This window comes from Homarus americanus, unplaced genomic scaffold, assembly GCF_018991925.1.
Source record: "Homarus americanus isolate GMGI-L3 unplaced genomic scaffold, GMGI_Hamer_2.0 scaffold23617, whole genome shotgun sequence".
In the NCBI taxonomy this organism is placed as follows: Eukaryota; Metazoa; Arthropoda; class Malacostraca; order Decapoda; family Nephropidae; genus Homarus; species Homarus americanus.
Genome location: NW_024720711.1, coordinates 5,979,471 through 6,001,979, shown reverse-complemented (window position 1 = coordinate 6,001,979; position 22,509 = coordinate 5,979,471). Strand labels below are relative to the sequence as shown.

Sequence of the window (22,509 nt, the reverse complement as noted above, 5' to 3'; positions counted from 1 at the left end):
AATACTTTACCTAGAGATATAAAGACAGACATAAAAGAGAGAGAGAGAGAGAGAGAGAGAGAGAGAGAGAGAGAGAGAGAGAGAGAGAGCCACACAACACTGACACTCGCTATAGTTACTCATAATACTGTAGCTATTCGGGCAGCTAACCTCCGTCTCGCGGTATTCATGTCTCACACAACACAATAATGATCCTTGCTGTCAGAGTAAAGTCCACTCGATGACTTTCTAAACTATCTCTCTCTCTCTCTCTCTCTCACACCATCACGTCCTATCTCTGTGTAAGTTAGTAGCTAATTGGAGTGTTTTGCGCGCCGGGTAAAAACATATATATTACAGTACAATTCAGGTGTGTGTGTGTGTGTGTGTGTGTTACCATATCAAGCCACTCCACCTCTTTCTCATTCTCCACAGTACAGTAAATGAAATATTATGAACCTGACGTCTTATAGTATTATACAAAAAAAAAATTACACTTTCCTCTTCGTGCGTGAATGATAAAGACAAGATCAAATTCACTAGTACTTGCGCTTTCTCTTAGTAGTGATTCTGAGATATTAAAAAAGATGATTGCGCTAACAGGAAGTAATGAAGGCAGGTGATGAGCATGAGGTGTCACTGCTTGAAACACATCACGCAGTAGCGACTAAAATTATACTGTAATGAGATCTTATGTGCCTGCAGGCGATGACAGTAATGGCTGGGTCTTCATCGACTACTGCAGGAGGGCGAGGGAGAATATAAGGCAGCGGAGGGCCCGAGGGAGTATCAGTGTGTGTGTGTATCTTGTCTCAAGCACAGCCATCACCCACGGTATCACGGAGGTTCTCACCCTACTGGCTGCGTCCACTATATTGTTTACAGGTAAGAACTGGCTGTATGTACCTGTGTGTATGATAATTGTTTACAGGTAAGAACTGTGTGTGTGTGTGTGTGTTAATTGTTTACAGGTAAGAACTGGCTGTGTGCTAATTGTTTACAGGTAAGAATTGTCTGTGTACCTGTGTGTATGATAATTGTTTACAGGTAAGAACTGTCTGTGTGTGTGTGTGTTAATTGTTTACAGGTAAGAACTGTCTGTGTGTGTGTGTTAATTGTTTACAGGTAAGAACTCCGCGTGTTTCTATCGTATGATTGGTTTAAGGTCGTGCGGTTCTTCGTCATCAGAGAGAGAGTGATCCACATACCCGTCTTCCTTCCCCCAGCCCGTCACATCATGGCAGAATTAGCACTAGCCAACGTAGCGTCAGTGATCGTCGCTGGCGCTGTGGGTCTGGGTATAGCTGGTATCGCTGCGGCCTTCTCCCGAAGACACTACGGGGGTCGTCCTTATAGCTACCGCTATCGCCACCGCCGCTACCGCCGCTCTCCTGTACAATCCAAGAACAACCTGGAGAAGACGATGGAGATCATACGCAGTGAGGACGTGTCCGGGTGTGGTCTGAGGCTTATGTGTGAAGTGGCAGGTCTCAGGAACCAACACCTCACGATGGAGGAGAAGGCCATACTAGACCTTGTGGGGTAAGTGTGACCCACGTTTAAATAAGTCAGGGATTGAGGGGCATTTCTTCTCGGTAAGGAATCAGTCAGGCGGATAATTCGTTTATCACGTGTCAGGTACATGACTGAGCAGGAGTGATATAACACACGTCAGGATACACCATCACACTCACTGTTCACAGATGAACAATAAAGCTTTAGAAAGTAGTAATTTAGTTTTGTTGTTTGAAGAGTGTAATAATAGCTTTCAAATACATTGACAATTAAATATTATGCATACAATATTTAAGATAAGTAGTTCCTAGATACTTCACTTATTAAATGAAGGTTATGGCACTACTACTTCTATTACTAACCCTTTTTGCACTTTACAGACAATAATATACAGACAATATCTTGCATTATACCACTGCGTCATAACCTTTAACACCATCTCATTATAAATCGACACTCCATCAGATTAATCCGACAGACTCGCAGATATACCGACAGATCACCAAAACTCGTAAGTATGAATATGGGTGTCTAATGGTATTCGAATCCATAAAGCTCTCAAACAGTCCTCCAGCAGTACGGTATTCCGTTTTCATTGTTACTGAGTATATTGTAATATTATCAATGTCATTAATATTTGCCCAATTGACTCCCATGCTTTTATAAAATGTCTGTAGACACACTTTCTCTAACTGTTATGAAGCGTGTCTCGAGTATTGTTTCAATTATATTCCATTTTATGAAACTGATTCGAATGATAATTGTTTCGAGTTTCAACTCTTCAAAATAAACTGAAAAGTAGTGGGAGTAAAGTACAAATAGGGGTACTACTACAGTAATACCTCGTTAATTAGGATTAATTGGGGGAAAGGTGATCCGAATTTGAAAAATATCCCAACATAAAAATGAATGGCAAATTCACAGAAATAATGAAAAACGCACCATAGTAATCAGTAAACACAAATAAAGGTGATTATTAACATAAATAAGTGCTTACCTTTAACTCCAAAGGGCTTCTGAAGATAGTGTAGAGGCGGTGAAGGTAGGTTAGTGTGGGGCTAGTACAGTACAGTACTATTAGATCACTTATACATTAATTTCACAATATCAAACATCTCCACTAAAACAATTATTATAGTCCTTCATCAGACTCGTCACATTATAAAATCTGTTGAGGAGGTTCAGGAAACGGAGTAATAATACCACTGAGATCTGACACACCACTAACACTTGAACAAGAAGCGAAAGGCTCAGGAATCAACACATTGTTCACCACACAATCTGGATTAAGCGACATTATTAGACACATTTCCACTTAGTAAAGGGGTATCACACTGGGCAAAATTTCTGCAGTTTTCGGTTCTCCTTTCCTCTTTTTTCTATCAAAATCCTGACTTTTCCAATCACATGCCCAGCTGTAGCACCGGTAGCGCATCGCCGTCACTCCGTACAAAACAATAACATAGATGGCGGGTCGTCCAGAAATGTTCTCGTTTCAAGCTTTTCTTGAGGTACACTCGCAACAAAAAGTATCGGTGCATACTGTAGTGTGAACAATTTGAGACCAGTGACGATAGGTATTGGGAAAGGCGAGTTGTTCCAGCCGTATGTTGGCAGCCCTGGTCAAGTGAAACAAACCATTATAAATAAGGTCGGGAAGTGATAAATAGACAGTATGAAATATGAGGAGCTCCATGTTAACAAAATTATTTGTGATACTTGTGAATACTGCCACATTAATTTATGCGACCAAATAAACCACTCAACCTGGTCGTCCTGAGGGGTGGTGCAGCGTGGACGGCCGCTCCGAGACCTGTCGTCTGTATCACCAGTTTCGAGGTATCGCCGAATCCATCGTGCAGCGGTGTTCCTGTGGACACCAACCCGCTGGCTTATCTGTGACGCCGAACCCTTCGTTATGAAGGGCAATAATAGCTCCTCGTGTTCCCTCTGAGGTTTCCATGTCGTCTGGCATGTGTAGATCTCTATTGCTTCATATTGCCTCTGTTTTACACCCACGTTCACCGAGACCGAACCCTCGCTCATCATTCAGTCGACACAAAGCAACAATCCGAAAAGAGGAAACAAACACACTGATTGTCAGCCATAAGGCAACACTTAGGGGGGGGGGGGGTTATGAGGATACACTTACCAACCTTCCCGACATATCACAGTGTGTACCTATTGTTTCGAAAGTCGTCGATCTCACCCTGCACCGATACTTGTTGGTGCGAGTGTACAATGGATGTCTGAATTCCCACAACACTCTACATTCCCTCACTTTATCAACAAGGGAAATTTCGGAGTCCCTTGTCCAAATAATTCGTAAGGCTTGAGAATCCACGCTTGGCCGTGCTCAGTCGATGTAAATAAACGTCAAATGTAATGTTATATGTAATTTATATGTATAGCAAAAAAATCTAATGCTTATATAGTTGCGTTAAAATAACTTAAAATTGATTCCTAATAATTTGTTTTAGTAACACAAAGGCCTTTCAATTATAAATATACAGTAATAAAATCTCAGTTGGACCCGAAATCCAGTCAAAGTTTGCCTGAGAACTCCCGTACTTCAGATCTCATTTGTCAGGCTGGCTAATTATTGACCGAGAACGGTGGTATCGCCGTTTTTCTCCCGAGGAATGCAGAATTTTGTCCAGTGTAATATCCCTTTAACGGGTTTCGGCACGAACTTGTCCGTGTCACCTCGTGTAAATTACTTTACTTATACTAATTACTTAAACATGTGCTTGTTTTTATAATTTTGAATCAGTCTTCTATTTCTTATTCAAATTCTATCTCGTCCATCAGCCCAGGCCAGATGCCGAGGTCAGGGTTCACGCCCAAGGGCGCCCTGCAGGAATACAAGCTCGCCAAAGGTCTCGGACAGTCCGGCGGTAGCTGTGGCCAGGTGTACTCTACCTGTCCCTACAGCGGTGCCCAGCTGGTACACACTGTCATGGGCTACTTACCTTAGGAGACAACTGGCCTTCGAGACCCGAGGAGACCACTGGCCCTTGGAACCATAGGAGACCACTGACCCTAGGGACCCCAGGAGACCACTGGCCCTAAGGACCCTAGGAGACCACTGGTCGTGGAAATCCTCGTTAGTTATTCCTGGGAATGTTAACTTTGGTTCCAGTTATTAACTGAGACCTGCGTTATTATTTGAGACCTGAGTTATTAAGACCTGAGTTATTATTAAGACCGGAGTTATTTTTAAGACCTGAGATACTATTAAGACCTGAATTATTAAGACCTGAGATATTTAGACCTGAGTTATTATTAAGACCTGAGTTATCATTAAGACCTGAGTAATTATTATGACCTGAATTATTTAGACCTGAGTTATTATTAAGATCTGAATTATTATTAAGACCTGAATTATTAAGACCTGAGTTATCATTAAGACCTGAGTAATTATTATGACCTGAATTATTATTTGAGACCTGAGTAATTGGAGTTTCCAATAACGGAGAAGCTGGGGTTCCTAACGCCAGTCACTCTTCTGAACAGAGAGAACGGGAAGTGTGTGCATCACCCTCAGGTCTAATGGCTCTATCATTGTCACCGTCCAGCCTGGAACACCACCATGGTTCAGGTTCTGGGTTTCAACTAATTAATGGTCAGAATAGTTTTCATTATTATATGTTTCAGTATAGAACGATTTGTGTGTTCGTTAAGGATTTTTGTTGTGTGTACATTAAGTTTACTCTGCGTGTAAAGACGTGAGCGATACTTCCTTAACGTCACTTCTACTGTTAGTCAAATATTTATCTACTTTACAAATTAAAAGTATTTATTATTATTGTTTATTCCATTGTTAAATGATCACGTGTTAACGATACAAATGTTTTATAATTACCTCGTAAATGTTCTCTTACTTATTAAATGTTCACTTAAAAATTATTTCCTTGCTGAATGTTTATCAGATATTCATTTGTTAGTTGTTCTCTTATTAATGTTCACTTATCAAATGTTTACTCACCAATTTGTAATTTTTTAAATAAATATTAAATGTTAATTTTTTCAATTTTTATTAAATAAATGTTTACCTGTAATTATTTACCAGCTGTATGTTGACAGGTCCTGGTGAATGTTAACTACTTACTGTATCAAACTGTTACTTATACATATGGTCTTTTAATTCACTTTCCTTCATAGTGTGTGTGTGTGTGTGTGTGTGTCACAACACAGGGGTAGGCCTAATTAACAACATTGTTCTATTGTGAAATTAAAAATAATATTAAAGTGAACATTTTGTTCATACAAGAAAACACTTAAAACAACAGATAAACTGACTATAGCGCGTTTTTTCCCCAGCTGAGAAAAGATGCCCCGCCCCCTCCCCAAGATATATAGCTAAATTATATAAAGATACATTCATTATTTCAAACATAAGCACGTAGGAAGTTTATGCTGGGTAAGATGCATTTTGTATATTATATTAAATGCATCTTCCGAAAGCGTGAATTTTCTACCAGAGTTTAACAGTTAATTCATGTATAATACTTCTGGTAAACTTCCTACGTGCTTATGTTTGAAATAATGAATGTATCTTTATATAATTTAGCTATATATCTTGGGGAGGGGGCGGGGCATCTTTTCTCAGCTGGGGAAAAAACGCGCTATAACACATCTCTTCTTAACAATAAATAAAAGTAACTGATGACTGGTAGGAAATAACTTGATAAATATTAATACAAAATCATTTAAAAACAGTGAGACGTTGTTTATTAGAGTCCATACACTTACCACATGTTACTATAAAGCATTATAACATGATATAAAGACACTAGGAATTTAAGATACAGTGTCTAAGTATTATTTATTCATATACAAATACACACAAGATGTAAACTTTAATATGTTAAGTAATAAAAAATATATATAATCTTCTCTACCGACCATTTTCTCTTGTTTTTTGGTCGCGGTTATCAGGGTCATAATTTAGTGTAGTGGCTGGCTGGACCTGTGTACCCCGAGGCCGCACTCACCACATTAGGGAAGTTTATCGTCAACGCCTGAGAGTCTAGTGAGCCATGCAGACTAAATTGGTATATGTATCACCTTTATCCCTCATGGACCTTCATACAGACTACAGGAAGCTGAAGAAACAGACACACAACTGTCTGTCCCACCCTAAAAAAAAAAGGTATCTTCCACTTTCAATACAACAAACAAAAATTAAGGTATTGTTTAGAGCAATAATAAATAACAAACTTAAAATTATTTGGAAGTTAGTGCATGACAATATTTCACTACGTGCTTTAATGATATAGTAAACTCAATAATGCCAAAAGTACTGATAGCCAAGACGCGAGGCTCTACCACAACAAACGTGTGTGTGTGTGTGTGTGTAATGAGTTAAAGTATTTCACGTAATAACCACCATAAAGCAGCTGACAAGAAGACCTCGTGTAGTCCTTCCTCTGCTTCTACAACAAAAATGAGGATGAAAAGTTTCAATAATAAAGGAGGAAGAATGTGTAGTGTTGAGGAAGAAGTAGATGGTAAGTATTTGATCATCATCACCAACACTTGTATTCTTTCTTACTTTTATATAATACTGTACATGTGAGAGAAGAACACGACAACAACAACTAGAGGTTAAAAGTGAAGCAAGCAAGCTTGTTTGTTTACGAAATATAAATACACCTTCGATCTAGTATGATAACATTAGCCTATAGCGCAGCACAACACCCACATGCGCCTCTGGTATCATTATTCTCGGAGGGGTTCCCAGGCTGACTGGTAGACCAGATCAGAATTACTGCTTGAAGAAGGTGTCGCGGAGACTGACGGTTCACTGGGAGACACTGGGGTCTTATTAGTGGAAGCTGGAGGCCCCCTGGAGGAGACAGGAGCGTTGCTGACAGACAGTGGAGGCCCCCTGGAGGAGACAGGGGCGTTGTTGACAGACACTGGAGGTCCCCTGGAGGAGACAGGAGCGTTGCTGACAGACACTGGAGGTCCCCTGGAGGAGACAGGGGCGTTGCTGACAGACACTGGAGGCCCCCTGGAGGAGACAGGAGCGTTGCTGACAGATACTGGAGGCCCCCTGGAGGAGACAGGAGCGTTGCTGACAGATACTGGAGGCCCCCTAGAGGAGACAGGAGCGTTGCTGACAGACACTGGAGGCCCCCTGGAGGAGACAGGAGCGTTGCTGACAGACACTGGAGCTTCTCCGGAGGACGCAGGCTCGTCACGGGTTGAAGGTCTGGTATGAAAATGTACATGAGGTTTATAAGTGTCTGACTCTTTAAGATTTGGTCTCTCTCGCCCCGGTGGCTGGTGTATCATTGACTTGTACATGAAGCTCGTCACCCGGCGGGGCTTACTGGAGGCTTGTGGCAGCTCGGGAACTGGCTGTGACCTTTCAGTTGCTTTCAGAGACTCAGTGCTGGATTGAGTTCCTGATTCTTCTGAAGGTTCCTCACGGCTTAACACACTCGACAGCCGGCGTTTCTGAGAACTAAGCTGTCTAACTCGAGAGAGTTTCAGACGAGGAGTGATCCTCTTGCGACTGAAGGCTCCTGGTGGGAGTCGATCTCTGAACTTCCTTCTTTCCTGGACCTCTTGAGAACCAAGAACTACATCCCCTGAGGGCTGTTTTTCAGGAGGAGACGCTCTGTTCAGTGGATTAAATCGAGAACTCACAAATCTTCTCTCTGGTGCACGAGTTCTTACTGACATTCGTGTGCCATTGTGTGTGAACCAGGGATCCGCAGAGGTTGATGGGCCACCCTGAGGGAGGAGCTGCGTGGAGGGTTGTGTTGTTGTGCTGTATCTGGACGATATCTTGATCTGGGTGTTGGGTGTTGTCGTCTCTATAGTAGCAGACGTCGTTGTGTCTGGCAGTGGACTGGTCTGGGGTTCTGTTCTGGCCACTGTTAGGGAGGTTCGTGAAGACACCAGTGGAAGCCGTCTAACTAGAGGTTTATTGGTTGTAAGTGGCTGCTCTACTTTTATTTTTTCCTTTAATGGAATTGGATGAAGCCAAGAAGATGATGGTCGAGTAGAAGTGATGACAATATCAGAGAAAGAAGGGGAGGTAACTTCTCTGTTCTGGTTGTCTTCATCACTTTCCTCAGATAACTTCAGTTTGGGCTGAAGTTTAGATGGATGTGAATATTCCTCCTCTTCGCCATCCTCCTCCTCCTCCTCCTCCTCATCATCATCATCAAAGTCGTCACGTGGGAATATTGGACCAAAGTTTGGGTCGTTTGACCAATCCTCTTGTGGAAAATCATCATAATCTGCGTTATACCAATTTTTAACTGTCGGTGGCACTGTCTGTATGTGTGTGGGTGTGTATGTCGGGCGAGTGATCACTGGACCTGGGCTGTGTGCAGGACGAGAAACTTCCATTTGTTCCGAGGCAGAGTCTGGGGAATGGTGAAGTATAGTGTCTGGTGACTCCTGCTGGTGACGAACTTGAGGTATAAGTTCAGGTCCTATAGTATGTCTGTTGATGGAGTCTTTGATTTCTTCAAACATCATTTCGTCGGGAATGTCAGAGTCATCTTGGTAAGTCTCCACCTCGTAGTAAGAGTCCTCAACTTTCTCAACAGTGCGGGAGGTGTTGATGTATGAGAATGAGTCTGTAGGGAAGGAGTTATTTGAGGTGCCGCTCGGTAGCTTTCCTGGGTGGTATTCAGTCATGATTTCCTTCTCGACTATTTTTGACTGACTTTGTTTCCTCACTCCATCGTGTTTTGTGTCTACCATCATCGGTTTATCGCTTGTACTGGGTTCTTCCCTTCCTTCAGCCACCAACTCGGGCTGGTAGTCTGGTAATGGTGTTGGAGATCCTACTATCTCCTTTACCTCGTCCTTTGCACCTGAATTTTCCTTATGTGTCTTTACCTTCGTCGACGCTGAATTTAGAGAATCAACATCTTGTCTCCTTGATTCATAAAGTAAAATTCCCAAATAATCTTTATCGTAGAAGCTTCCATAATCCGGCATCGGTATGTTGATCTCCCTCACCTCAGCACTTGGTCTGAATGGTGGAGGTGACCAGGTTAATTTGCCCCGCTGTTCCTGAGCGTCAAGTGCAGAGGGAGCAGATGTTGTGAAGATGTGTGTGGAGGGGCCTGGGTCACCGTCATGGAGGAGGGGCACCTTGACCCCCTCCCCACCCGACACTACATCATCCTCTACATCAGCGCCCCACGAGTTAATCCTTTCCTGGCTGTCGTCCATCTCTCTGTCATCTGTGGAGTCCAGTCCTGGCACATGTGTGGTGAAAATATGTTGCAGGTGTGTAGGGATGGTGGTGGGGTAGTGTGTGGTGGGACTTATAGTAGCGTAAGTAGTGGCAGGTGTCACTAAAACTGATTCTTCTGTAGTTGTTTCCTTGTCTTCCCAAGCCAATAATTCGTCATTATTTTCTTGGTTCAAAGTCTGATCGATTACGTCTCTTATTCCCAGTTTTCCCTCAGTTATGTGACTGGAATATATATGATCCTCAATACCTGATACAGACAAGCTATTTCCACTACTATAAGGCGCCTCAGTGTTCGCTGACCCAAAACTGATACTCGTAAAAGCTTCAGATGTTATATGATTAATCAAAGGAGTTTCAGTGACAAAGATGTCTGACTTGTCGAAATTTATCTTCTCGAAAGATTTCCCGGAACCATCAATTTCATCATCATAATCTTGAGCGTCAGAGACTGGCGGCGTGGACAGTGGCACCAAGTTTTCCCTCCACGGAATATAAAAGACTGGACGGCCTCTCTTCTGCCTCACGCCGTCTGTTTCTGGCGCCTCTGTTGGTGAGGTAGACTTATCAGGCTTCTTATACGACAGTGTCGCCTCCGTGTATGGAAGAGACCGCCTACGTTTCTTTGAATGTGACTTTTCATCGGGTGAACTTGTATACTCCTTCATCACTTGTTGTTTTGCTTGCAGGTATTCGTCGTGGCCGGGGATCAGTTGAGAAGGATCCAGCGGCGAGAGAATGAATTCATGAATGTTGTGTTTACTGGGATTCAGTTTGGGTGTCGCGAACTCGTAGGAGGCGGGAGTGGTCCTGGTGAACTCAACGCCAGGTCTAGGTGTGGGGATCTTGTTGACTCCGGGCCTCTTGGTAAGCCTGGAGCGTTGTGTGGGGCGTCTGGTCACTCTCTTGTAAATTTCATAAGCTGGGGTCGTCAAACTCACCCGATCTGTTGGTTTTGTGCGGACGTAGGTCTTCTGGTTGATTCTGATGCTCGGGTAGACAGGCGTGGTGCTTGGGACAAGTCCATTCGTTGGATAATACCGAGAAAATACTGTAGACGAGGACGGGAAAGCGTAGTTGTCTGTAGTTGTCGTCAAGCTACTGATGGGTGTGGTGAATGTCGGGGTCTTCGTCATTGTGAACGGATACAAAGTTGTTCTTTTGGCGACAGGTCTCCATGGTGTATAGCTAAAAGCTGCTCCAGAAGAGAAAGAATTCGTCGTAATTTTTTTTTCTGGTTCTCCCTCAGGACTGGGAGTTGTGGAAAATAGTTCGGTTATGGGTAAAGAAGTGCTAAGCTCCCGGTAAGGAAGTGGTGATGTTTTGACGTTATTGGCTTTAGTGAAGTGCCAGTAAGACACTTCTGTTTGCTGGGTCGAGTTGCGGGTAGCGCGGTGGTCTTGCAGGTCGGGGGTCACGAAGTACTCTGGAGTGTCTTGCCTTAGTTTTATCTCCTCTTCCATTTCAATTCTCGTGTCTTCATCCTGTGTTGAAGTGTTCTCTCTGATTTTGTTATTGGGAGGCTCGAGCACTATGGCCGCCTGGTCCTCCCACGAGGTTGGGTCTCGGTAGTGGTGGTTGTTATACACGTCGTGTAGGTTGGTACTCTCCGTCGAGGACTGAGGCTTGGAGTAGCTTTTCCCGTAAATGATCTCTGTGGTCATGTAAGGTGAAGGGGATGTCACCGCCTCAGGTGTGGACCGCCAGCGGGTCCCTGGATACCCAACAACTCTGTCATAAGTCCTGTTCTTAAATCCTGATTTATATTGTAGATCAGCGATGACCTGGGTCTCAGTACGACTGGGGACCCGCTGATACCGTCTCTCAGGACTCACCTGGGGTCTTAAGGGTCCCCTGGATAGGGTCGGAGCCCCGGGGAAGCAGACGACCCTAGGGCAGCAGTCAGGGTGACGCTTAAGAGGAAAGTGTCTGATCTCACAGGGGTAAGGTAGGCGCTCTGGGAGGGGGTCACAACTGAGGACAAGTGAGGTATTTAATAATAATAATGGCTTTAATTATAATAATCTTCACTATGATAATAGTTATAATTCAAAATAGATATTATAGTACTGCTAAATAATGAAAAATAATCATTAAAAGTGTCATCGTATTAATGATAACTAACTGATTAATAAATATCAAGTTAAGTGAATAATTAACTATGCGTTTAATAAGCTAATGAGTTAAATAACCAATTACAGTGTAACTACTTAATCCTCTATGTCACTAGTTTGTATTAGACAATGATGTTAGGTGACAGCGCCACTGGCATCAGTATTACCGGACAGTATTTACTAGACACTTGCTCATAGTTTAATTACCATGGGTGATGTAATTATATAAACACACAGGCAGCCACGGTCATTTGAGAACAACAGTCGCTTCACTATCTAGCCGTGTTCACTATTCGTGAATAAAGTCGTTTAAACGGTAGCTACGTTCACATCCTTCAAGTGAACAAAAAATGAGTGTCTAGCCTATCCTAACCTAACCTGACCTAACTTAACGCTAACGTAACCTAACTTACTACTAACCTAACGCTAACCTAACATTAACGTAAGCTAAACTAACGCAGCCTAACTTGACAACATAGTAACACTTGACAACAACTCACAACTGCTCTTCAAGGATGGGTTTGCCAGCGAATGTTTTACACACCAGACGGCGACACCTGGGCAGGTACGCCCGCTGACCTAGCTCCATGAAGCCTCCTGGGTGAGCACAGCCTCCTACACCTGTGGACAACAACAAGGTAAGATATACACGAATAATGAATGAATACCTCGAGTATATCACCCACACACCCGTGACATGAAAACACTCACAAAACATTACTCTTTCACACACACACACACACACACACACATCGATTCCCACACTTCCTGTTATTGTCTCCCATATTTTAAGAGGTTACATCCCGTAGAGGAAATTGGGTCGGCGAAATTCTTTGATGGTGAACTAAACTTTCCTCAAATTCACAAGAGCTGCCGGTTGTTGCTCCCACGTGATGTGGGTCACGGGCGTCACTGTGACTGTCGACGCGGGACCAGGTAACTGAGCCAAGACTGTCGTGTGTTAACTGGTGTTCCCTACATCCGGGAGAACATGGACCTTTCGTTGACTCTTTTAACCTCTTCAACGTGATGACTTTACACACTGTATACAATGTTATCTTACTCTAAGGAATATTTCATCGTATTGGAAGTTAAAACATCGTACTAACAGGGTTAAAACATCATATTGACCGGTGTAAAACATCATATTGGACGGTTTGAAACATCTTAATAAGAGGGTAAAAACATCGTACTGAAAGAGTTAAAACATCGTATTTAAAAGGTTTAAACGTTTTCAGAAGGTTAAAATATCGTACTTAAAAGGTTAAAACATCGTACTGAGTATATGAAAAATCCGTATTTAAAAGGTTTAAACAGCATACTGAAGGGATATCATAGTATCCAAGATATTGATATCCCTTACTCATGGCTGGAAAGCACCTTACTTTCGCTACTGACTGCAATATGCTGCTTCCTGCCACAAGGAAATTTCACTACTATCGTCACCGTTTCTCCAGTAAATGAAACTTGCCTGACTATCTGCATATTTACTCAAGTACAACGATTTACGAATCAACTTTGTACCACATATAGACTGAAACAATGTGTGTGTGTGTGTGCCAAAGATGGAGAGAGAGAGAGAGACACACATACACATGAACAGAAAGTAACAAGGAACAGAACACAATGTAGAAGATAAGCAGAATGACACTTTACGGTAAACTATACATGAATTTACGGCAAAACTATACATGAATTTACGGCAAAACTATACAGGAATTTACGCTAAACTATACAGGAATTTACGGTAAACTATACATGAATTTACGGCAAAACTATACATGAATTTACGCTAAACTATACATGAATTTACGGCAAAACTATACATGAATTTACGGCAAAACTATACATGCATTTACGCTAAACTATACATGAATTTACGGCAAAACTATACATGAATTTACGGCAAAACTATACATGAATTTACGGCAAAACTATACATGAATTCACGGCAAAACTATACATAAATTTACGGCAAACTATACATGAATTTACGGCAAAACTATACATAAATTTACGGCAAAACTATACATGAATTTACGCTAAACTATACATGAATTTACGGCAAACTATACATGAATTTACGGCAAAACTATACATAAATTTACGGCAAAACTATACACGAATTTACGCTAAACTATACATGAATTTACGGCAAACTATACATAAATTTACGGTGAACTATACATGAATGAGAAGGACACGAAGAACTCTGCTGGTATCCAAACGATAACTTAACATAAATTATAAGCGTTAGTTTGTCCTTCTACGGCACGAACGCTGACTGGTGGTCCATGCAAAGAGCAGAGACACTAAAGAGGAATAGAAAGCATATTTTAGTGTAAGACTTTATCAGAGAAAGAAACAAACAGAGAGGGAGAGAGACGTTAAAAGGGAGAGAGAGAGAGAGAGTAGGGAGAAGTTAAGGAGATAGAGAGAAAGAAAGGAAGAGATAACAGATCAAATATACCTGAATAACAAAGAGAGAGAACGAGAGATAGGACGTGGGAGATAGAGAGAAAGAAAGGAAAGAGATAACAGGTAAAACATACCTTTATAACAAAAGAGAGAGAGAGAGAGAGAGAGAGAGAGAGAACTGGGGCGAGAGAAAGTCTAATGTTCTATAATAACTGCAATGACACCAAAATATAGACCAATAATATAGCCCAGGTGTACACAGGTAAGACTTTAGTAGTAGTAGTAGTAGTAGTAGTAGTCACGAAGACCCATAAATAGCCGTCATTAATACTGTAAAATTATCTTCATTACTCAAAAGGCTCACATCATAACACCACTCCAGTCCTCACAACTAACACAACCTTCACACTCATGGGGTCCGACCTTGTGTGTGTGTGTGTGACAAGGTTAAAATAATATAGGCCTACCTTTAATATTTGTCTGCCTACTTTAAATATCCCTTAAATTTGTCTATCTCTCAGTCGATCTATCTACATTATTTATAAATCGTATGACACTCATTGCATTGGTTAGTGTATAAGTTAACGCCAGAGAAGTCATTAAAAATACTGTATAATATTCTTGTATCTGTTTATATGACTACTAACGTTTTTACTTTCTAAAAAAATGAGAACAACGAACTGCTGTGAAAGTCAAGTTTAGAAACGTATATTATTCATTTTTGTTTTTTGTCTATTGACCTTTTAATTTCATTATGCTTTCCAAGTAGAGTTGAAACAGATGTTATAATTCCAGAAAAATATATAATAGTGATAATAATAAAATAAAAATAATAACGATAATAATAACACCAAAAAGTTTCCTTCACATGTTAAACAGCTCGGAGAAAGTGGTAATTTTAGACAAATTATAACTGTGGCATGACTTGTAAAAATATTGTCTACAACAGATATTAGAAAGTTGAAGTATATCATACGGTAACTCTTAATAGTTCCTGTAAACGAAGTATGTCATTTACAGATTTTTTACAGTCAAAAACACGTGACCGAGAGTTTAAGTGAAAGGAATGTAACAGTTTGGAGGGGGGACACGGGAGAAGCCTAGCAGCAGCCACCACCTCACTAGAGGTCAGCAGTGTTCTGAGAGTAACATTGTTTTTAAGACTGTCGCTCTGATTATTATTATTATTGTTACTATTATATTAGTATTTATTTTACAAAACAGTCCACATGATTGAAATGTTAAACAAAAATCACATTATCTCTAACTGCTGCAACACATTATTACCGACACTACTACTACTATTATTATTATTATCATTAGTAGTAGTAGTTATTTTGTTTCATGATCATATATATATAAATATATATATATATATATATATATATATATATATATATATATATATATATATATATATATATATATATATATATATATATATATATATATATATATATATATATATATATATATATATATGAAAGTCAGTTTTAGTTATTCCCATAAAAAATTATCAACGGTAATACTATTAGGCACCGTTCACAATTATCAACATCTTCACAAGCCTACAAACCATACACTTTTTTAAGAACCCCCCCAAAAAAAAAGTTTACATAAATTTTCTTACCATGTAAAATACTGAAATACACACTTTAATATCTACACTCAAATTAAAAAAAAAGGAAAGAAATTTAGCACTATTAAATTAAGGAAACGTACTGACAACAGAGAATCCAAAACTGCCACACTACTAGTACGGTACAATATTTATATAGAGTCGACAACCAGTTCTGTTTACGCTTGACCTTCCCTTCTTTCCTGTGTGGCCTTCCTGGTCCTAGTGTCTGAGCGGTTGATATCTCTTAGGGCACTTCTGTCACATTGGCCATTTGTGACAGGAAGGTATGAATCGATATTTTTCGCATATACTGTATAATGGTGTACAACGGCCTTAACCCCCCACCTCCAGCCCACGGTTTGTACGCTCGTGAAAATGTTGATTATTGTCGCGCTTCAACTCACCTGTCGTCCTTCTGCGTGGTGCCCCAGGTCCCACAGGTATCCATTTGGTGCCAGCCTCACACCCTGGAACACCACTCATCACCATCACCAGCATCACCAGCAGCAGCACCTTCATGGTGACCACACGGCTCCTCACAGTACCTCTTGTAGGGTTACCAAGGTGGCGGGTTCAGTGGTGGAGAAGTAACTGCTGTCTCGTTCTCTCTCCCTCTCTCTGATGATAATAATAATAATAATAATAAGTGCTCTGATGTGTCACAGTTCTTTATCACAACTGCGGCATCACACTGGGCTATGTTAGAGACAGCGGCAAGTTCCTCATATTCATAAACCGTCATGTGCCTTCACTTAGGGGCGAGTGTGATGCTTACCATGTGGTAGTGACGTCACACCTCAAGTAACAGTAACAGCATTGCCCACCAAGTAGTAGTACCTTCAAACTTCTTCAAGTAGCTGCAACGTCACACTAGTCTGGAAAAAACAATGTCAGCGTCCACTAAGTAGCAATAATGTCAAATTTCTTCAAGTAGAAGTAACGCATTACTTCTTACGTAACTAATGTTGCACTTTTCAAGTAACAGTTGTGACAGTCAATTAAGTAACAAACGCCAAATTTCTCAAGTTGAAGTAACGTCTACTCCAACAAACAGCAGTAACGCAACACACACACAACGGGACATAACACTCGCTTCCGTTACGGACACGTGACTCACCTAACCCTCCAAACACTGGCTATACACAAGTGACCGCTGTAGACGCAGAACTGGAGGAAGCCAAGTGTTGACATGCCATGTTTATGTTGAATCCGGAACACGGTTTGCCTGTCGACCGCAGAAAAGTCCCGTGTTTACGTAGCTGTCAGTTCATGTAAGGATAAGATCAAGCTTTCGTATTTTGAAGTTGTGCAAAACCCAGAGTCAGAGTATTGTTAGGGTTGAACACACAAGTTAGATCGCACTGTGGTTTTTCTTGACACTTTATACTTCCGTACTTTAATATTTCCGAGGACTTGACGACAGGGACTAACGCGTCAGGTACGAGGCCTGTCCTTGCTGGTCATTTCAGTAACTATGCTAAAGGTTCTTCTAACTCAGGAAACAATGGGATTTTTCTCTCTATTACTTGGGTCTTTGATGGCCACTGGAGGTAATTCTTCCACTAGGTCCAGGGAAACTCATAATCTACACCTCAGTTATTTGTGATAAAGGTTCCCTCCAGCTACAACTAATGCCGAGCCAGTCCAAGTTTTCCTCTGGTTAACGATGCTGTGTCGTAGACCAGCCAGCGACGACTCCAAGAGAACGTTCACAACGACAGCTCACTGGCAGACTCCAATAGTTCCAAGTGACTCCTACAGCGACAACAACACCACCGACATCAGCGGCACAGGTGTCACCAGCGGCAGCAGAGGAAGCAGTGAGAGGAATAGGCTGTGCACGCGCCCGCCTCCCGCCTGCCACGGTTTCTCCCTCGCAACGGCCACCACCATGACCCTCGCTTTTACCATGAGTTGGATTCTGAGATACCCGAGTGTGTGTGTGTGTGTGTGTGGTGCACCACCTACACATCCAATCACCTGCTCACCCACCTATACATCCACATGCACGTCCCACCTGCAGGAAAATATTAAGTTGAGGGACAGGTGATGTACTGTACCGTTGTGATATTCGTTAGAAAAGTATTTGGTAACGGTGGTGGTGGGAAAACAGTTGTAAGTGGTAGTGGTCGTGGTTGAATTGGTGATAGTGATGGTAATGGTAGTAGTCGTGGTAGTGGTGTGTATGTGTGTGTGTGTGTGTGTGTGAGTGAACAAATGTAAAAATCACAAAAACATACTTGGGTGTACAAGTACTGTAAATACTAATAAGCAAAGTGATCCATTTAAACCCATAGCACACACACACACACACACACATACGGCATGTGTGTCAGTCATAAACAACATCTCGGGGGAAGATGACTTGCTACAAACCTCCGCTATCATGCCATGACAACTGGTGAGTATGTGCTGGGGTGTGTGTGTTGCTGTGTATGTGTGTATGTGTTGGGGTGTATGTGTTGCTGTGTATGTGTGTATGTGTTGGGGTGTATGTGTTGGAGTGTGTGTGTTGCTGTATATGTGTGTATGTGTTGGGGTGTATGTGTTGCTGTGTATGTGTGTATGTGTTGGGGTGTATGTGTTGCTGTGTATGTGTGTATGTGTTGGGGTGTATGTGTTGCTGTGTATGTATGTATGTGTTGGGGTGTACAGTATGTGTTGCTGTGTATGTGTATGTGTACATGTGTTGGGGTGCATGTGTTGCTGTGTATGTGTGTAGAAGTAGTTGTACATATTGTGTGTAAGCCTGTGTGGGTGTTTGTGTGTATAATCCAGCATGTGCACATGTAAACCTGTTATGCCAGTGAGTGTATGTGTGTGGAGGAGTGTGTGCGTCACCCAGTTGAAGATTATCATGTTAACAGTAATGTCTTCTGCTAACACACGACACACCCCGACGGGTCACGCCTCTCACACACTTTACTGTAGCAGCGGCTCCAGAATTTCTATATAGGAGGGGCTTACGGGTGGCAATCTGGTTGGAAGAGGGAGCTTGGGGACTTGTCTCGAAGCTGCGTTTGCAGAGCAAGCGCACTCTTTTTACTTAGAATGTATATTACATATCAATAAAAATAGCAGTTTTCTGAAGATGCATTTATTCACACTTTACATAAGATTGAGAAACAATGCAATTGTACATACAAAAGAATAAGAACAAGAATTACATAATGATATTACATCAATATGCAAGCCATCAAAATAATGAGGATATGATATCTTCATCCTTCAGCATCTTGGCTCTTTTCGAATTTATAGATATAACTGCAACATCTGTTCTGCCATCACTACTGCTGTTCCTCAAGTAAGTTTTTGTCAGTCGCAGACAGGAAAAACTGTGTTCACATGCTGCAGAATTAACTGGCAAAATCACACTGATGCACACCAGCTTATACAGATCTATGAAAGCATCACGGTATGGTTTGAGCAAAGTAGTAAACTCAAGTGGAGAAGTGATAGTACAGTATGACCCTGTTGTTTTTTCTCAAGACGTCGTACTTGATGAAGCTCAACACTTAAATTTTCCTTTTTGCTACCATAGTGAAATGCCATTTTCAGAATACAAGATTACTCTTTTAATGAAGCATCTTGATGATTCAACGCTGATGAACCCTTCAGTATGCTACACGAATTGTTTGAAAATCGTCTGTTTAATTCGTTGACTAACTTGTCTATGACAGGAGAGTAAGCATGTGTACAAAATAAATGAGAAGTAGTCATTTTCTGACGGTATCCAAGTTGAGAACCAACAACAAACTCTTGTAAATGGTGTGGCTGAGATCGTTGTCGCACTTTTTCTTGTTGAACATCAATACCAGCTGCTTCACACAAATGAACTGCATCTTGCCAGATACCCTGCCATGAATTTTGGGGTGGCTTTTGGGGGGCTGTTGGAGATAATCGGGAGGCTGCAGCCCCCCAAGCCAACCCTTGGCGCCGCCACTGCTTTACTGCCATATATTTTCTCAGTATCTCTCATCAGATAATACTGTATAAGTTCACAGCGTAACGCAATATGCAGTGTAGCAGCTTCAGCTGTGTACAAGACATAGCATAGCAGCTTCAGGTGTGTACAAGACACAGCATAGCAGCTTCAGTTGTGTATGACACAGCATAGCAGTTTCAGGTGTGTACAAGACGCAGCATAGCAGCTTCAGTTGTGTACAATTTTATTCAGTAAAACTAATAGACAGACGTGAGTGAAGGTAGACGGTGATGATGATAACTTTACCTCATAATTATATGCGGTTAGTACACGCCCGTTTTGTCACGGTCGAGGGGTGAGTCAAGACAAGACAGACACCCACGCTGATATACATACAGACAGTGAGGGTTTAAGTAACTCACACTTCTGATTCCAACATGTCGACATTGTACTTCTCTCTCTCTCTCTCCAATTAGTTCCTTCCGCTCCTTTTCATTCACCTGTGAAAAGCTGATTTCCGTCAACACAGCAGTATCATCAGCAGCAGAGCAGTGGTAACAGCAGTAGTAGTACTTTTACTTTTTACCTTTATCCTCTTCGCCACTGATCGGCTCGTTAGCCAATTGAGCGATCAGTCACGTCTCTGTTATGCACTGTTGGCAAGTACTGGGCATGAACTGGTTCCTCAATGTATCTGAACCTGCTCCAGTGTTGGTCAAGTCTGGTCTTGAAAGAGGTCTCACTCGGTGCCGTCACAACACTCTCTGACAGAACAGCAACAACAGTAAAATAGCAACAGTAAGGTTCACCCCCGTTTAACGCACGAATAAGTTCATTATGCAGTTAATTTCACCACCCACCACCGCTTAAATATGTTCACTCTCCAGAAACGCAAAGATATTTTCAACATTCAGCACTGTCCACATACTGTAAGTTCACCGCTGTTCACCCCACGGATGCGTCCATTGTCCAGTTACGTCCAACGTCCAGATACGTTCACCACACACACATATATACGTTCACCGCTGTACACCACAGATACATTCACCACTCCAAGCTTAGTCAATAAATTTGTTAAACTAAAAAACCTAGCACCGCCATTCACACATTTTAACTTCCATTCCCCGGAACAGTTATCGTGGTGAGGTCTTAATGTTTCATTGTTACGAGCTGATGAAGCAGTTTGGAGAACATAATTCCCTCGGCGTTAATCTGCTGCGTTTCATGTAAAGCTTTTTTATTTTTATTTTTTCTGTGTTTTAAACTGTGGAGAATTGATTGTTTTATCTCTGTAAGAAAGTCACTGTGAGAATCTGTTGCGTAAGACATTGGAATACTACTCTCTCTCTCTCTCTCATCATCATCATCACAACAAGCATGTAGTTCTCCACTGTCATTTTCTATGTGAGAAATGACCGAGACGTCCCTCCCCCACACCCTCACCTCCCTATGTGAAGGTAATCATGTTACGTTTCCCTATCAGGCGTCACTCCCATAGTTAATATTAGTGCATTATGTCCATTATCAGTGAAAAAAAGGTAACAGTAATATATATATATATATATATATATATATATATATATATATATATATATATATATATATATATATATATATATATATAATATATATACAGTATATAAGACCGACCACATATGGGGGGAAGGGGCCGACGGATAATCGAAAAGGTCGGTTAATAGTACATAAAGTCTACGGAAATAAAACATACATTTTCAAAGTACCTTTCCCTAACCTACCTCATTTAAGTCCCTCTATTCATTTTTGTTCATTTGCCATTCATATTTCAATAGAATTTGCTTTAAAACATTAACCACTTTAGTAAATAAATATGAACCAGCACAGAAACCGTGAATAAAAAATGGAAAAGTCAAAGAACATGTCATCACAAAAATTGTGACCAAGTCCCAGGTTGCTGATCTGACTTTCTGCCTCATTTACACACAATTGCAGGGTCTCAATTGTTTCTCTTACTATTGACAACACAACATACATACAGGTACATTGTTTCTCACTCTTGATTTTTTTTTCATTTTTGCATTTCTTTATGGTTCTTTATTACTATTATTATTAGCATTATCGCCCCCCAGGCCCCGATATGGGTCAGTGACCTGTGCCCGGGTGGGCTAATCCCCGTGGGAAAAAAAATAGGGATTCGGGATTGACGGTTAATCCGAAAGTCGGTTAATCGAGGTTTTACTGTGTATATATATATATATATATATATATATATATATATATATATATATATATATATATATATATATATATATATATATATATATATATATATATATATATGATTCTCAGTGGCTAATTCAAGGAGGCAAAAGATGTCTTGAATAAAGACGAAAGCTAAGGTACGTTGATTTTATCAAGATTTATATATATATATATATATATATATATATATATATATATATATATATATATATATATATATATATATATATAGTATATATATATATTATATATATATATATATATATATATATATATATATATATATATATATATATATATATAATTTAATTCATTGGTATATACAGTATATAAGACATCAAACAGAATTTATTAATGTCACTTGTAAATTAATTATGCCTGAAACTTACCTTATGAGGTTACATCAACAATCTAGCATTAAGGAATAATTCATTTTTCTTGTCCATTGTCACAATAGTTGTGCTAA

General features: G+C 40.8%; 2 protein-coding genes across 3 annotated transcripts; one reads left to right on the top strand and one right to left on the bottom strand.

Annotated features, from left to right (window-relative positions):
- The first annotated feature begins 672 nt into the window (after positions 1-672).
- Positions 673-5,626, top strand: LOC121860840. Its single transcript, XM_042358226.1, has 3 exons — positions 673-864; positions 1,206-1,521; positions 4,306-5,626. Exons 2-3 carry the CDS (start codon positions 1,217-1,219, stop codon positions 4,469-4,471), a joined length of 471 nt encoding a protein of 156 aa, XP_042214160.1. The 5' UTR covers positions 673-864; positions 1,206-1,216; the 3' UTR covers positions 4,472-5,626.
- A 684-nt stretch (positions 5,627-6,310) lies between these two features.
- LOC121860804 lies at positions 6,311-17,685 on the bottom strand. Of its 2 annotated transcripts, XM_042358188.1 has the most exons (5): positions 16,995-17,685; positions 16,653-16,752; positions 16,282-16,495; positions 12,339-12,459; positions 6,311-11,698 (listed from the first exon to the last, which is right to left on the bottom strand). In XM_042358188.1, exons 3-5 carry the CDS (start codon positions 16,394-16,396, stop codon positions 7,219-7,221), a joined length of 4,716 nt encoding a protein of 1,571 aa, XP_042214122.1. In that variant the 5' UTR covers positions 16,397-16,495; positions 16,653-16,752; positions 16,995-17,685; the 3' UTR covers positions 6,311-7,218. The 2 variants fall into 2 exon arrangements, with proteins under 2 accessions (XP_042214122.1, XP_042214123.1); XM_042358189.1 differs by lacking the exon at positions 16,995-17,685 and having other exon boundaries at positions 16,653-16,931.
- Between the last annotated feature and the right edge of the window lie 4,824 nt (positions 17,686-22,509).

Coding starts and splice junctions, on each gene's coding strand:
- LOC121860804 (XM_042358188.1), bottom strand. CDS start 16,396: ATGAAGGTGCTGCTGCTGGTGATGCTGGTGATGGTGATGAGTGGTGTT. Junction 12,460..16,281: donor ACCACGCAGAAGGACGACAG/GTGAGTTGAAGC, acceptor TGTTGTCCACAG/GTGTAGGAGGCTGTGCTCAC. Junction 11,699..12,338: donor CCCATCCTTGAAGAGCAGTT/GTGAGTTGTTGT, acceptor ACTTGTCCTCAG/TTGTGACCCCCTCCCAGAGC.
- LOC121860840 (XM_042358226.1), top strand. CDS start 1,217: ATGGCAGAATTAGCACTAGCCAACGTAGCGTCAGTGATCGTCGCTGGC. Junction 1,522..4,305: donor GCCATACTAGACCTTGTGGG/GTAAGTGTGACC, acceptor CTCGTCCATCAG/CCCAGGCCAGATGCCGAGGT.